The sequence below is a fragment of the Ceratotherium simum genome, chromosome 10, assembly GCF_057802395.1.
Source record: "Ceratotherium simum simum isolate JZ-2026a chromosome 10, ASM5780239v1, whole genome shotgun sequence".
Lineage (NCBI taxonomy): Eukaryota > Metazoa > Chordata > Mammalia > Perissodactyla > Rhinocerotidae > Ceratotherium > Ceratotherium simum.
This window is the reverse complement of record NC_141909.1, coordinates 29553429-29570391: the sequence shown is the minus strand read 5'-3', so window position 1 is coordinate 29570391 and position 16963 is coordinate 29553429. Positions and strand designations below refer to the sequence as shown.

Here is a 16963-nt window from a genome sequence, read left to right as displayed (position 1 = left end):
GGTTAGAAGGAATGATTTCCTGCCTATAAAAAAAGTAAAGTGTGTAGATATGGAAAAATAGTGATTTGAGATCTTATGATATAATATCTCAAACCACAACTGAACACTATTTTTTGTTTTTTACAAACTGTAGTCATTTCCAGGCTTTCCAGATAATCCGACTCTGAAAGGAAGACTTGTGAACCTCCAATGCTTAGAAGTGCACATCAGTACTTTCTTGAATGTTTCTCAAATGTATTGCAAAGTCTAACTTTTGGGTTGTGTTACTCACTAAATTACATAAAACTCAACTTTGGCAAAAAAAAAAAAAAAAAAAAAAAAAATGGGCAGAGGAAATGAACAGACACTTCTCCAACGAAGATATACAGATGGCCAATAGGCACACGAAAAGATGTTCAACATCACTAATCATCAGGGAAATGCAAATCAAAACAACACTAAGATATGACCTCACACCCATTAGAATGGCTATAATCACCAAGACAAAAAACAACAAATGTTGGAGAGGATGTGGAGAAACAGGAACCCTCATACACAGCTGGTGGGAATGCAAACTGGTACAGCCTCTATGGAAAACAGTATGGAGATTCCTCAAAGAATTAAAAACACAAATACCCTATGATCCAGCTATCTCACTACTGGGAATCTACCCAATGAACCTGAAATAAACAATCCAAAAGAGGCTATGCAGCCCTATGTTCACTGCAGCATTATTCACTATAGCCAAGAAGTGGAGGCAACCTAAGTGTCCCTCGACTGATGATTGCATCAAGAAGATGTGGTATATATATATACAATGGAATACTACTCAGCCATAAAAAAAGACAAAATTGTCCCATTTGCAACAACATGGATGGGCCTGCAGGGTATTATGTTAAGTGAAATAAGCCAGAAAGAGAAAGACAAACACTGTATGATCTCACTCATATGTGGAATATAAACCAACACATGGACAGAGAAAACTGTATTGTGGTTACCAGGGGCAATGGGGGTAGGGAGTGGGCACAAGGGGTAAAGGGAGACATATATATGGTGATGGACAAACAAAAATGTACAACCCAAAATTTCACAATGTTATAAACTATTAAAACATCAATAAAAAAAATTGCACAGCCACTGTGGAAAACAATTTGGCAGTTCTTCAAAGTATTAAACATAGAATTACAGGGAAAAAAAAAAAAAGCTGATTTAGGGGGCAGCCCCATGGCATAGTGATTAAAGTTGGTGCACTCTGCCTTAGTGGCCCAGATTCATGGGTTCAGATCCCGGGCGCCAACCTACACCACTCGTCAGCCATGCTGTGGCGGTGACCCACATACAAAATAGAGAAAGACTGGCACAGATGTTAGCTCAGGGCAAATCTCTCTTAGCAAAAAAGAAAAACAAGCTGATTTTGTAATAAAAAACCATCCCACAACAAAAACTTCAGTACCACATGGCTTCATCAATGACGTTTCAAGGAAAAAAAAATACTAATCCTAAATAAAGTTCTTCAGAAAAAAGAATACTTCCCCACTAGTTTTAATAAGACCAGTATAACCTCAATTCCAAAACTAAACAAAGACAATACTAGAAAAGAAAAATACAGATAGCCCTCATAAGCAGAAGCAAAAATTCCCCAGTAAAATATTAGCAAATCAAATTCAGCAATACGTATAAAAAGGATAATACATCATGACCAAGCACGGTTTTTCTAAGGAATGCAAGGCTGGCTTAACATTTGAAAACCAATCCATGTAGTATAGAATATTAACAGGAAGAGAGAGAAAACACATATGCTCATCTCAACAAATGCAGAAAAAGAATTTCATGAATTTAACACCCTTTCATCACAAAAACACTCAGTAAATTAAGAATGCAGAGGAATTTCCTCAATCTGGTAAAAGGCAGTTATAAAGACCTAGAGCTATTATCAGTTAATACTGAAACATTAAATCTCTTTCCCCTAAGACTGGGAATAATACAAGGATGTCCACTGTTACCACTTCAATTTAACTTGTACTGTAGTTCCTAGCCAGTGTAAATAAGAAAAAAAATGAAGGCATAAAATATCTGTAAAGTAAAACAGCCATTATTCACAGATGACATGATTGGTACAAGAAATTCCAAAGAATCTACAAAATAACTACTAGAACTAATAAGTGTACTTAGTGAAGTTGCAAAATACAAGCTCAATACACAAACATCAATTATATTTCTGTATACTAACAATAAAAATTGGAAAAATAAATTTTAAAAGGCTCTTATGAAATATCATATACCCAAGGAAAAAAAATCTAACAAAACATTTACAAGACCTCCACCCAGAAAACTACAAAGCATTACTAAGAAAATTTAAAAAGACCTAAATAAATGGAGAGATATAACACATTCGTGGGCTGGAAGACTAAATATTATGAAGATGTTCTTTCTTCTAAAATTGATCTCTACATTCAACACAATCCCTATCAATAATCACACAGGCTTTCTTGTAGAATCTGACAAGGGGATCCTCACTTTTACAGAGAAACGCCAAGAATCCAGCATAACCAAGACAATCATTAAAAAGGACAAACTTGGAGGACTTACATAATCTGATTTCAAGACATACTATAAAGTTGGCTAGCTTTAGACAGGGTGGTATAAGCATCAGAATAAACAAATATCTCTGGACCAAGACAGAGTCCAAAACTAGACTCACTCATATACTGTCAATTGATTTTCAACCCAGACGCCAAGTCATCTAATAGGGGAAAAAGTCTAACAAATATTTCTGAAAAAATTGATGATATCCTTATTAAAGGAAAAAAAGGAGCAATTAGCCCTATCTCACTCTGTACACATTTAAAAAAATTCATTTGAGATGAATAGTAGACCTAAACATAAAACCCAGAAGTAGAAAATTTCTGGAACACATAACATCTTCATGATTTTGGAGATGGTTTCTTGGACACAAAGAATACTTACCATAAAATAAAAATAAATTGGACTTACTAAAAATTAAAAATTTCTGCTCGCAAAAAGACATCATTAGATACAAGCCACAGAGGGGGAAAAAAATATCTGCAGCACATATACATTGTATATGAATATATAAAGAACTCCTACAAATCAACAAAAGCCCTATTTTAAAAATAAGCAAGGGGCCAGCCTGGTGGTGCAAGCGGTTAAGTGCATGCACTCCCCTTCGGCGGACTGGGTTTTGCAGGTTCAGTTCCCAGGCGAGCACCGATGCACTGCTTGTCACATCATGCTGTAGCGGCGTCCCATATAAAGTAGAGGAAGATGGGCACGGATGTTAGCCCAGGGCCAATCTTCCTCAGCAAAAAAAGAGGAGGATCGGCATCGGACGTTAGCTCAGGGCTGATCTCCCTCACAAAAAAAAAAAAGTAGGCAAGACTTACACACTTTACAGAAGATATGATAGTCAATAAGCATGTTGAAAAGGTCCTCAATAGCATTAGCCATCAGGAAAATGCAAATTAAGACCATAAAGGGAATTAAACTGTCAGTCCAAAAAAGATAAGATGCCATTTCACGCTCAATTTAAAGATTAAAAAAAAAAAAACCTGACAATACTAAATATCCCTGAGGATGTGGAACAACTAGAATTCATACATCACATCATAGCACTGTGTAATAGTTCAACCACTTTAGAACTGCCTTTTGGCAGTTTCGTGTAATGTTTAACATACATCTACCCTATGATGTAGCAAATACCCTCCTAGGTGTTTACCCAAAGGAAGTATTTCCACAAAGACGTGAATAAGTGTATTCACAGCACCCATATTCATAAATGCCAAAGTTAGAAAGTGGTTGCCTTTGTTGGGGTGGGAATGGAAGACCTTCTAAAAGGGGCACAAGAAAACTTTCCAGAGAATGTTCTAGATTTGTCTTATGTGATTACAAAGGTGTATATAACCGTCAAAACTTATCCAACTGATTTATTTATTTTATGTTAATTATAAACTGACATGTAGAAAGTATATATACCACAGTACTATTTGTTCAGTTCAACCAATACAAGATAGTTATTCAACCAATACAGGGTGGTTAAATTATGGTATACCCGTTACATTAAAATACTATACAGCCTTATGGGGTCGGCCTGGTGGTGTTGCAGTTAAGTTTGCGTGCTCTGCTTTGGCGGTCTGGGGTTCGAAGGTTCGAATCCTGGGCGCAGAATGATGCACCGCTTGTCAAGCCATGCTGTGGTGGCGTCCCATATAAAGTAGAGGAAGATGGGCACACTGTTAGCCCAGGGCCAATCTTCCTCAGCAAAAATAGGAGGATTGGCAATGGATGTTAGCTCAGGGCTAATCTTTCCCACCAAAAAAAACAAAGGCAAGGTCATATTATATGGAACAACCTCTAATTATGATACCAATTATATAAAAAAAGGAAAAAGAATACATAAACATATTTGCTTGTATGATGGTAAAATATCTCAGGAAGAATCACTGAGTAACAGATCTCAAATGTACTCCATTATTTCATACACACACAAAATACTTAATATAACCTCAAGTTAAAAATAAACTTTTACCTGTTTCAGAAGTTACTATTTGTAAACTGAAAAGGATTTTTCCACAGAAATAAGGTAGTGGGAGGGTAGTGAGTAAGTCTGGTAGGAAGGGTTTACCATCCACTCATTTCTCTCACTCACTCTCTCTTCTCTGGAACTAAGGGAAGCAAGAGGAAAAAAAAATTCCTAGCAGCCATTTAGCTCAAGCTTGAGTTAATCATTCTCAATATGTACACACTAAACACTGGAATATCTTATTTTCCATTTTGTTCATAATACTACCATTGTCTTTTGGTTTATGCATATAAAATAATTTTATTTGAGAAGTACTGTAAGCCAAAGATTAAGGAAGTGCTAAAACTCAGAAAATGCTAAATGCATTTTAACTACTCAGCACTCAGATGGAAAAGCCAAGTAAGGTTGTAGCAGTGGAATGTGGTAATAAGCACCAACTCCACAGAAGTTAAGGGAGGGAAGAAGGCAACAAAAAAATATTTTAGTCATTAATTAATTACAGAAAAACTCTTCTACCAACTGTAAAATTCATCAGATTAGAATTATCACATATAATTCTTTTTTTTTGCAGCTCCATGGAGGCCAGTAATCTTCCACATAGCAGCACTCAACAATACTTTAATGAGTAAATGTTAATACTCTCTAGTGTGCTTTCCCCCTAAAAAAAATCATTTAAGCGTTACCTATTGTGAAGGTGCTATAAGGTAAAAGTAAAGAGAAACAGACCCAGAGATCAGTAAATCTTCAAACTACTTATCTACTTCTCTGAAGTAAAATAAAATTCCAGGTAAAGTATGGTAGGTTTTATAGTTTAACACAAATGCCTCTTCCCTCTGCTTAGGTCAAGGGTACACAAATGACAAACTTCAACTAATGCATTTACAACTTAGGGGTATACCACACACAAGGCATTGTGTTGGGTGCTGTACAGAACAGGAAGACAGTTAAATCTTAAGATTTGAAGTTTACTTTCAAGGACCTTAGACTCTAATAAAGAAGCTAAAATAGGTAAGAACTAACTACTAAACAAGTGTGCAAGTGATGAGTGTCATAAATGATACAAACTAGTGCTAGGAAAGGAGAGTCACCGGGGGGAGGGATCACTGCTTCCAACTGGATAGATCATAAATAGCTTTCTGGAAGAATCGGAATCACACTTGACCTTTGATTTCAACATATATAAATAAAATGGAGAAAGGCAGTAGATTATAACGCACAACAAAGCTCTGGAATTGAAATGTCTTGTTTTGAATCCTGCCTGCATCATTTATTAGCTATGAATGAAATGTATTACTTAATCTTCCTGAGACTCAATTTCTTCATCTTGAAAATTGGGATAACAGAACCTAGCTCAAACAGAATGAATGTACAACAATTGGTATATAGTAAGCACTCAAGGAACATTATCTACTTCTTATAGTTGAAGAAAAAGGGACAGTATAAACAATGTGATAGAGAATCAGAATGAAAAGTTTAGCTTTGCTGAAACTAAGACTCATGTAAAAAGCAGGAAGTCATAAACTGCAAAAATAATTTGAAACAGATCATTAGAGTTCTGAAGGCCAAGTTAAAAAGTATGCAATTAATTATTTAGAAGTGCTGAAGATTTTGATCTAACAATAGGATATCAACAGGGTGTTGAACTGGAAGGGAGAAAAGACTGGAGATAGGGAAGTTTGTTAGGAAACAAACTACAATGGTTTAGATAAGGAGTGTGTGGTCTCCTACTGAGCAATGTTACTAGTAAGAATTATTAAAATAAAGAGAACCCAACTATGACTGAAGGGGGAAAAGGTATGAAGGGAGAAGTCAAAAAATAAAATGTCAAGCCTGGATAATTTGGAGAAATGAAATGGAATAAGTGAATTCAGAGAACATTTTATTTTTAGAAACGTAGTTTGAAGTTCAGATGACACAAGGTGGATGTACAACTAGCCAATTGGAGATAAGAGCTTAAGGCTTTGAAGAGTGGTAAGTCTAAACATACTCATATGAAAAATAAATGCACAGAGTAGAGGCGCTCTTGGAAAAGCTCAAAAATTCAATGCAAATGTGTATGTAGTATATGCAACATCCTAGGGAAGGGAGTCTTTAATCAAACTTTCAAAGAATCTATAACACACATAAAAAAAGTTTTTTAAGAACCACTGGCACGAATTATAATAGAAACCATCCATGGAAATGAATGTGAATGAGATTGTCAGGAGTAGAAATGGCCGAGGAAAAAAAAAGCCATGGAAACAGAACTTAGAAAAATAAAATTAAAAGGCAAGAAAAAGAACTAAAGAAGACAGGACTGATTTAAGAAAGAGAACCAAAGTATTAGGGATTCAAGACATGAGAAGTTAAAAAAAAAAAAAAAAAGGCAGCTTCAACGTTGTCTAATGTTATACACCTAGGTCAAAGAATATAAAATTTATCTGAGGTCTTTACATTTAATAAACAAATTCACTGGTAACATCGAGGTAAGCAATTCTGGTTGACTGTAAGCAGGAAGAAACTATACTGTAAGCCATTAAGAAGTAAACATTTAAAGGCAAATGAGTGAAAAAAATAAATGCTGACTATTTCAAGATTTACCAGTGAAAGGAAAAGAAAGCTAGCATTGAGCGTGACTAAAAGAAAAGTGTGATTTTATTTTTTGTTTTGTTTTTTGATTCCATTGTTACCAAATTTTTCTTCCTTAAGGAATGGGAGATTGACTCTATGCCCAAAGGAGCCTGTAGAAAGGGAAAGATCAAAAGAGGAAAACAGGAGTCAAGTTCAGGAGTAAAAACATCATCTTTCAGTTCTTCCTGTAAAACAGGAACAAAAGTAAATTTTAACGTGGTGAGGAAGGTATAGGAACAAATGTGGGTGAAGGGGAAAAGACTATAAAAACTCCAAAGAGGTTTCTTTCTTAAACTCTAAAGCACTGATAACCATGATGCTTTAGAACTTTGTTCCTTTACAACAGCAGCTACTACTCTGAAAACGTAATAGTAAAACAGTGCATACAATAATAGGAAAGAATACACTGTATTGTGCAGTAGTAAATTAGGAACATGGCTCCAAAGTTAAAAAGCTTGAGTTTAAATCACTGTTTAATCACATGCTATATAGCTAGCTGTACGACTCTAGAGAAGTATCTTAACTTTGTGCTTCAGCGCCTCAGTGTCATCACTTGCAAAATGGAGGTAACAACGCCTAGCTCAAAGAACTCGGAAATAATACAAAACTTTTAACAATGCATACAAACGTTAGGTGGTAGTGGCAGCACCAGTGTTAGTGATCATAGTAACAGCAGCAATAATAGTAATGTAACCTATTCGTGTTTAATCAACCAGCATTGACCGGAGGAGGGAAGAGCTAGGGTCTTAAACATGTGTCTCATTCAATCCTTTCAACTACGTAAGGAAACAAGTATAATTCTCCCTATTACACCAATAAGGAAAGCTGAGGTTCAGTTGCCTAGATTACTCAGTTAAAAAGTGGCAGAATTGAGATCTTAACACTGGTTTATGTGGACATAAAACCTGTTTTATTTCCACTACACAACACTACCTCCAAAACACTGCATGGTAGCAGGAGCGCAAAACGAGACATCCTGTTCTTTACTACTAAACTCACTAAATCTGGGCAAGTCATTAATTCTATCTGCCTTTCAATCTTATTTTCTGAAAAATTAAGAGGTTTGATTAGATCTTGAAGTTTCCCTTCAGTTAAAGTCCATGATTTTATTAAGTTACCACATTTAGTGACGCGTAAACTCAAAAAGTTTTAAAACAGCAGAAATCTTTTCTATTTAAAAACAAAAACAGAAAAATTAAACATCATCAAAAAAAGAGCTTAAATTTTTTCCAAGACTTCACATTATCATAAAGAAATGAATGTTAGAGAAAAGACCAACATTTAATTTTATTTTATTATTAGCAAGTATGACTAAGCAAATGTTGGAGAGAACAAAACATCAGTCTTAAGTATTTCAAGATAATAATTTTAACACCTACACTTTCAATAATTTATGAAAAAGAAAACTCAGAACCCTGATATACCTACAGACCTTGTAATCAAATAAAATATACACATGCACCCACTTTTATCTCATGCTGAAACTGCAACCGACCTGATTTTTTTTTAATGTCTATCTGAAAACTCTCCTGCCCTAAAACCCTTCACTGGCTTCCCACTATCCTTCAATAGCCTCCAAAATCCTTAACGTGACTCAACAAAGTCTTGTGTGATCTGGCTCTTCTCTCTGGAGCTATCCCCTGCTATTCTTCTCCTCACTCATTTTTTCAAATTCTTTCAATTCCTCCAAAACACCTTTTTTCTTTCACTTTAGTGCCTTCATACTATCTGTTCTCCAGAACTTTAGAATGCTCCCATAGCTCTCCATTCCCATTCTTTTGCCCCAGCAAGAGCAAGTGCTCTTCATACTTCCAGGCTGAGATTAAATGTTATCCTGCCAGGAAAGCCTTTCCTGACTTCCCAGACACATAGTTTGATAGGATTCTGGACTTCATAACACTCACTAGTCTTCTAACTACTTGTTCAACATCTGTCTTCCCCACTAAATGGCAAACCATATGAAGACAGTCATTGCAAGTCTTCTTTCCTACTATCCCCGATATCTATCACATTGCTTAGCACAGAGTAGATTAAGTGCTCAATAAATGTTTGCTAAATTAATACATTCAGGGGCCGGCCCGGTGGCATGGCAGTTAACTTTCCGAGCTCCACTTCACCAGCCCAGGGTTTGCAGGTTTGGATCCTGGGTGCGGACCTATTCACTGCTCATCAAGCCATGCTGAGGCAGCGTCCCACACAGAAGAGCTACATAACCCTACAACTATGACACACAACTACGTACTGGAACTTTGGGAAGAAAAAAAGAAAAAGAGGAAGACTGGCAACAGATGTTAGCACAGGGCCAATCTTGCTCAAAAAAAATAAAATTTAATTAATTAATTAATTAATACATTCAAAACGTGCAGCAAGTCCAAAACCATGAGATGCTTTACAGGCACAAGCAGCTAAAAAGTTCTATACAAATTTCAAGTTATATCTTACCCTTTGTCTTCCAAATGTTCCTCTCTCCAATAGGTGCTATTTGGCAATTACAGTTTTAAAGTAAAGCAAAACATTCCTTCAGATAACAAACACATCTTACAGTTTCATAAACCAAGGTTAGAAACCACAGGTCTTAAAAAATTGGAATTAGCTTTTTAAAAGTCATCAAGAATTCACCGAACTGCAATTAGACAGACAGGAACTTGGATAACAGCTCAATTTTACCACAGTAATGTACATTACGAAAGGACCAATCCCAATTCCTACCACAGTCTAGGCTCTACCAGCAGTGCCTTATTTATTCCAACAGTAATGACTGCAGTGCTACAGCCATCTGAGTAGGCTGTATGATACCCGGAACATGCTTTATTAAAACTAAAGAAAAATCAGAAGCATACATATTAAGTAGCTATAAATAATCTTCTTTTAGGTTAGTGGCAAAAAGGAAATGGCAGCAAAGCTGATGAGCAATTCAACAACTGAAGGCTTAAAAATGGAGTGCTATTTCAACTCAAAACATTTTTTAAAGTTTTCTTTTCACCTAATACTTATTGAGTGCTAATTACAAACCAGGCAGTGTTCAAAGATTTTCTTAATACATGTTTGTTATTTTCCCCATTTTAGAGATGAGGAAATGGAGGCACTGAGTTAAATAACTTACCCAATATTACACAGCTGGTAAGTGGCAGAGGCAGAACTCAAAGCCAGCCATTCTGGCTCCAGACTTCTCCCTCTCAACCACTACACTACACTGCTGCACACTCTCTCCAATCCACTGAGATAGGGCTTCTATCTGCACCACCCCACTCCAGTTGAACTATTTTGCTAAGGTCATCAATGACTTCTACCTCGCCAAACCTAAGGACCCCTTATTGTCTACATCTTTTTCATCCATTCTGCAGCATCCCAAAAAGTTGACAATTCACCTCTTCTGTCATACATTTGTTTCTTTAGTGACATAAATCCCAATCTTCCTACCTCAGGTCTGGGCCCTCTTCTCTTCCCTATCTACACATTCTTCCTAGGAAATCTCCCATAATTCCATGGCTTTAAATACTATACTAAATTTCTCTAGTCCTGGCCTAAGTGCTAGACTCATATACCAAAGTACCTGTTTGACATCTCACTTAGATGTGTAACAAACACCTTGTACTTAATGATCAAAACCAACCATTCTTCTCTCCTCTCCCCAATCTGTTCTCTCCCAACCTTCACAACCATCACCTATCCAGTTGCTTCCGCTAACTTTAGTCATCATCCATGATTTTTCCCTTTCCCTCATCTCCCACATCCAATCCATCAGCAAGTTCTATCAGATCTACTTAAAAAACATACTTAGTTCTGTCTTCACTATCACTCTAACGCAAACTATCTACATCTCTGCCTACATGCTCTCCAAAATGGTCTCCTTGCTTCCATTCTTGTCCCCTGAATCTCCACAAAGCAGGCAGAGTTAAAACCAAATCAAATCAGTCTTTGCCTGCTTTAAATCATCTAATGTCTTCTCATTATATTTTAAATAAAATCCTAGCTCTTGACCATGGCCTAGAAGATCCTACATGACCTGGCCCCTGCCTACTTCTCCAACTTCATGTCCTTCCCTTCTCTCCCCCATCACAAAGTTCCTTACAGCCACAATTGCGTTCTTTCTCTTCCTGGAACAAACCATGACTATTTCTGCTGCAGGGGCTTTGCACTTGCTGTTCCTTCTGGCTTTCTCCAGACTTCCATACAAATACCTCGTTCTCCTTAGGTGTTGCGCAAATGTCACCTCCTCTGAGAGGTCTTCTGAAAACCACTCTTACATATGATCCTGTTATTATAATTGTCATTGCTCTTATTATAATCTGAAGTTATTTTATTTACTTATTATTGTCTTGTCAACTTTGGAATTTAAAAGCTCTATCCCCACAGTCTCCCACAGTACGGAGTAGGCACTTAATAAATTCATTAAATGAGTGGATTTTCCCCATTGCATTTTAAGTTGTTTATTGCAAATCAACCAATTCAGATAAATCACTTGGCTCAAGACATATTTTCTATGTATTAAAAGATAAATACTTAAAACACTCCTTGATTTTTCCAATCTAAAACCTTCCAGCATTCTGGTCCCGTCTCCCCCGCCACACAGTCCATCTACAGCATCCCACTTAAAACTGCTAAATATTCCATATGGGTAGACTGCATTCACTTTCTCTTCTCCGCTCCAACGAACGTGCAGGTGGGAAAAAGGAATTTTACTGGGCACCTTAGCACCTGTTACATCTTCAATCAGTTAAGAAAGGTGCCGATGAGCCAGATAGCACATGGGAGACGTGGCCTTTCTTTCAGGGATTGTATTTAGATAAAACGTGAGTGGTGTGGACTAGAACTGTCCTAATTTCTAACAAAGGCCATTCACTTCATTTAAAGAAACAAGGTAAAACAGTCTGTGGGCAAGAGGTTATGCTGGAATTCACTAAAAAAAAAACCGATGTGCGGTTCCTCGGCAAATACAAATACAACTGTGTGCGCGCGCGTGTGTGTGTGTCTGTGTAGGTTGCGGTCAGTCTACACATAACGGGAAAACAAGAGCAGAAGACATCGGTTCAAGTACCAACTCAGAGATAAAATAAATGTGGTTCAGTCTCTCAGGGGTATCCTGAACCTGGGAGCGAGGGTGGAAGAGAAGGAGAAAACCTGGGACCTCCGTTCATCGCTTCGGCCTTCACCGCAGGCACTTAGGGAAACTGCACGTATCTCTGTGTCCGCCTACCTCCCACTCCCATCCCTTCAAGGAGATAGCCCCCGGATACTCACATGGGCTCGAGAGTCTTGCTGAGCCAGGACTTGAGCGCCTCGAAGTTTTCAATGATCATTTTAGAAACCATCCACAGCGGCCCCGAGGCCCGTCGCACTCCTCTGCCCGCCCAGGTTGCGGCCGCTACAGCCGCCGCTGCCCCCGCCCCCTCCTCCGCGCGCCGCCCGCGTGGGCCGCGGTGGGAGGCACCGGTGGCAGGTTTCTGCGAGCCCCGATCGGCGAACACCTCCGGGGGGACCGCCGCAGGCCGCGAGTCCACGGGGTGCCAGGAGCTTCCCCCTCCCCGGACCCCGGCCCGGACTGAGGCAGCAACGGTTTGCCCGGGCCCTCCCCCTTCCCTCCACCCCAGCGAATCTTCCTGCACCGGGAGCGCGACACGCGCCTAGACCCGGGCTTTCTCTCAGCCTCGGGACCAGGTGCTTGTTGGCAACGCAGAAGAGGCAAAACTGAAGAAAACGAAGACGAAGGACAGCTGAATGGGAACGATTCGGGGGGTCTTCCCGGCTCCCAGCACCCCCAAGAAGATGGCTGCCGATAAATCTCGCGAGAATTGATGAAGTCTCGCGGTGAGTCCCGGAGCCTGCTGGGAAGAGGCGTAGGATAAGCGGAGAGCGCGCTGGGCAAGTCCAGTAGTTCGTCGTTTGCGAATCTCCGTGGCTTGTCGGTTTTTGTGCGTTTTTACGCTTTGGTCCTCTTAAAGAATAAAGACTTTTTTTTACAAGGATAGAATGGCCTTTGACTTCAGAAACAGCGGGAGCCCAGCTCGTCCTCTGTACCCGACAGCCGTGGCGCGTCAGCTGGAACGAACCTGCGGTCTGGAGCGCTCCCTGAGAGCGTCCATTCCGTGTGCCGGGATGCATGGCAGCCAGCGAGTTCCAGGTGTGCTGCCTCCTCCGTTTACTCAGGGTCCTGCAATACCATGTTCTGTGTGTGCTAGGATGTGAACAAGATTGGGAAGCACGGGCTGGTCTAATCTAACCCGCTGAGACTTCCAGAGGATTAGTGTCTTGTCCAAAATTACTCGACTTGGCAGAGCACTAGTGACCAGGGGTGCCCAAAATGAAAGGTGAGATCACCTTGACAATTCTCAAATAGTTTCCAGCCATCTGAAACTTTCAGACTTTTCCCCGGATAAAGATAAGAAAAGTGTCCGTTTTTAATTCTCTTTACTTATAGCCAATACGACCCCAGGTAGAGAAATTACGTAGTATCAAAAGAGAGAGCCTTCATATCAGCATCCCAGATAAATTTAACTTCCTTACTCCTGGGTGGCCCTGCCTGAGTTCTGTTTGCTATTATTTACTATCATTAGGCTACTAGATGGAATTTTGCAAAAGGTCCAGTGCCCATAAACTATAATGAAATGAAAATTGTCACAATATTGACACTTAGAGTAAGAAGACCAATAAAAAACTCTTTACGGCGGAGGTGGTAGACTAAATTGTCGTTAAGAACTCTGAGTTTGTAATTTGCTAGAGTGAAGTGTCCTTAAGCGATAAGTGGAAAAGGTTATCAAGTAAGAAAAGTTAGACATTTGTTTTAGAATATGGCATATAGAGTAGGATGCAAATTAGAATTCAGCTACTGAATACTAGAATGTTAATTAAAGTGATTTGGCTAAGTGTAATAAGCCAGACACAAAAAGACAAATATTCTTTGATTCCACTTATATGAAGTACCTAGAGTAGCCGAAGTCCTAAAGACAGACAGTAGAATGGTAGTTGCCAGGGACAGGAGGGGTAGGAGAGAATGGGGAGTTATTTTTTAATAGGTAAGGAGTTGCATTTTGGGATGATGAAAAACTTCTAGAGATGGGCGGTCTTGATAGTTGCACAACAGTGTGAATGTACTTAATGCCATTGAACTGTACACTTAAAAATTGTTAAAGTGGTAACTTTTGTTATGTATATTTTAGCAAAATAAAAAATAATTTATAAATTTAATATTGCTAGGGAAAAAGTAGAATTCTAATTGTTTAGCGTTTTTGTTTAATAGCCTTGCCACAGGCTGACTCCACCAGTGTTTTCAACCTCATCACCAACTGTTCCATAGCTCTGGCCCTCTACTCTAGCCTTCCAAAGCTAATCATTGTTTTTCTATCAAATACTATATACTCCAGGTAAACTCATTTGCTAACCTCCCCCTTCTCCAAACATTTATTCCCATCATTTCCACAGGGAATGCCTTCTTCCTCTGGCTGCTCCAACCTTGTCCATCCTTCTCTCTCAGTACCACTGCTACTATATGTTTGAGGTCTTCTCTTATTTATCCTAAACAATAGCAACAGCGTTTTAATCTCTGCCTGTTAGGCTGCCCCCGTATCAGTTCATCTCTGATTGCATTCATCATCATTGCCTTTAATAGCAATCATTGTAAAACTTGGATCTCATCATGTCACTTCCCTGCTTAAAAACTTCACCAACTCCCACATTGTCTTCAGAATGAAAATCCAAATTCTTTAATGTCCTAGAAAAGGCTTTTTGTAATCAAACCCCTTCCTATTTGCCTTAGAAACTTATTTCAGTGTGTTTCAGCCTTTGCTCTAGCCATCCTGAACTATTTCATGTTCCTTGAAAGATGTGTGTTCTCTCTCTAAACTAAGCCATTGCAAAATATGTTTCCCTCCCTTTCGCTTGATGGAATCCTACTTATCGTACTTATACTTAAAATTTAGTGCATACAGCATCACCTTTGGAAATCTATCCCTGACTTTCCTGCTCTAAAGCAAGAGCCACTGAGGTTTTCTCACATCAGGCTGTGCGTGCCTCTGTTGTAGCACTCATTGCTTTATTTTTGCAATTATCTGATTATTTGTTCCATAGTAGACTGTGATTTTGAATCTCCTGCCCCAAGCACAGCCCCTGATATATACAGTCAGTTCTCAACTTTCAATTTTTTTTTTTTTCCCCCCAAAGCCCCAGTAGATAGTCGTATGTCATAGCTGCACATCCTTCTAGTTGCTGTATGTGGGACTCAGCCCCAGGATGGACGGAGAAGTGGTGCCTCGGTGCACGCCCGGGATCCGAACCCGGGCCGCCAGCATCGGAGCGCACGCACTTAACCACCAAGCCACAGGGCCGGCCCAGCTTTCAATTTTTTAATGAGCAAATGAAGCCCCACTGCTTCCTTGAAATCTTCCTTGACCAATGTAGCTGATAGCTACTATTCCTCCTCTGAATCCATGGTACAGTGCTTGTTATCACTCCACAATCAGTCATCAGTGTTTCTCAGCACGCTTCTGTTTTTACCCATTAACATTTATCCCTCATCACTTTAGAGCTTCATCTTGTTTGGCTTTGCTTTCAAAGGTGATAATTAGCTAATGTGGTAATCAGTGCTACTAAGAAAAGACTAAAACAACCCCCGTAGACTACTTCCTCTATTCAGTAACGAACATTTCAGAATGTTCAGTATTAGGTTACCTATGTAACATTTTCCAACACACCATGCTCTTTCAAAGCCCTGTGACTTTGTTAGTGCTGTTCCTTTGGCCTAGAATGACTTTCCTCATTGCTCAAATACCAGCTTCTCACTCATGCCCTAGGGAAAGGTAGTTGCCTCTTGGTTCCTACCTGTAGAATAGTAGTTAAAACATCTTATTTAGTTTTCTCATCTATCTCCCTACTAGATTATGAGCTCTTTAAGGGCTAGGACTCAAGCTTATTTCTCTTTGTACTTCCTGCATTTAGCACAGTGTCTGGAACTCAAAAATGTTTATTAAAGGATATATGCTTCCCTTTAAATAGGAAGGAAGTAGAGGCAGGGGAAAATATTTTGGATAGGCAAGTCATAATGATATATTTCCTAACAGACCTGTATCTCCTTCTAGTTTACTTAGCTGCCCTGATCCTAGGAATATTCTCTATAGTGTACTTCACTCCTCCTTAGATTCTTTCAGTTCTCTCTCCTAGCTAGTGGATACAATCTTATCACTCTCAATGGTGCTTTTAGGGTCTTGTTTAAAAACTCAGCCTGCATTTCAACATCACAAACATATTCCGTATTTTCTTCTATTTCTTTTACTGTTCAGTACTCTCTCCAGAGAATCACATTTGTCTCTGGAATACATTCCTTTATTTGGTGTAAGGTGAGGATTTCTCCAGACGGAAAGCCAATTTTTTTCTGTAGTTCTACTCAACATCTGTCCCTTCCCCATTGCTTTTTGATGCCACATTTTTCTTATATTCGTATTTCCATTTGTATATGGCTCTGGTTCTGACCTCTTCTTCAGTTGGTCTCTTTGTCAATGATTACACCAGTACCATGGTTTTTTTTTTTACCATCATCTTATAGGCTATCTTAATACATAATAGGGCAAATCCCTCCTCTTTGCTCTTCTCTTTCGAATTTGACTTAGCTAAATGTGAACCTTTGGTCCTCTAAATACTTCTTAGAACAAGATTGTTGAGCTTGTCAAAAAAATCTCTTCGTTGAATCTATAGATTAATTTAGGTTATATTGGCATCCTATAACGTGTGGCAGTCACAGAGGTGCGCTGCTCAGATCTACCTTCAGAAAGGACTCATTGCCCAACTGCAAGGCATGTAGTTAGCTGACAGCCTCCAGCTGTTAACTCCTGAGTTCACCTCACC

General features: G+C 38.9%; 1 protein-coding gene across 19 annotated transcripts in view; it reads right to left on the bottom strand.

Annotated features, from left to right (window-relative positions):
• RBM26 (RNA binding motif protein 26) overlaps window positions 1-12906 on the bottom strand; it is a 105990-nt gene extending 93084 nt beyond the window's left edge. For 10 of the 19 annotated variants that reach the window (XM_087435936.1, XM_087435938.1, XM_087435937.1 and 7 more), the window contains exon 1: window positions 12371-12905. In XM_087435936.1, the coding sequence (XP_087292062.1) occupies window positions 12371-12441 (71 nt within the window). In that variant the 5' untranslated portion in view covers window positions 12442-12905. Of the gene's footprint in view, window positions 1-12370 lie in introns of all 19 variants that reach the window. The other 9 variants (XM_087435942.1, XM_087435941.1, XM_004423097.3 and 6 more) reach the window with 4 other exon arrangements.
• Window positions 12907-16963: the final 4057 nt, after the last annotated feature.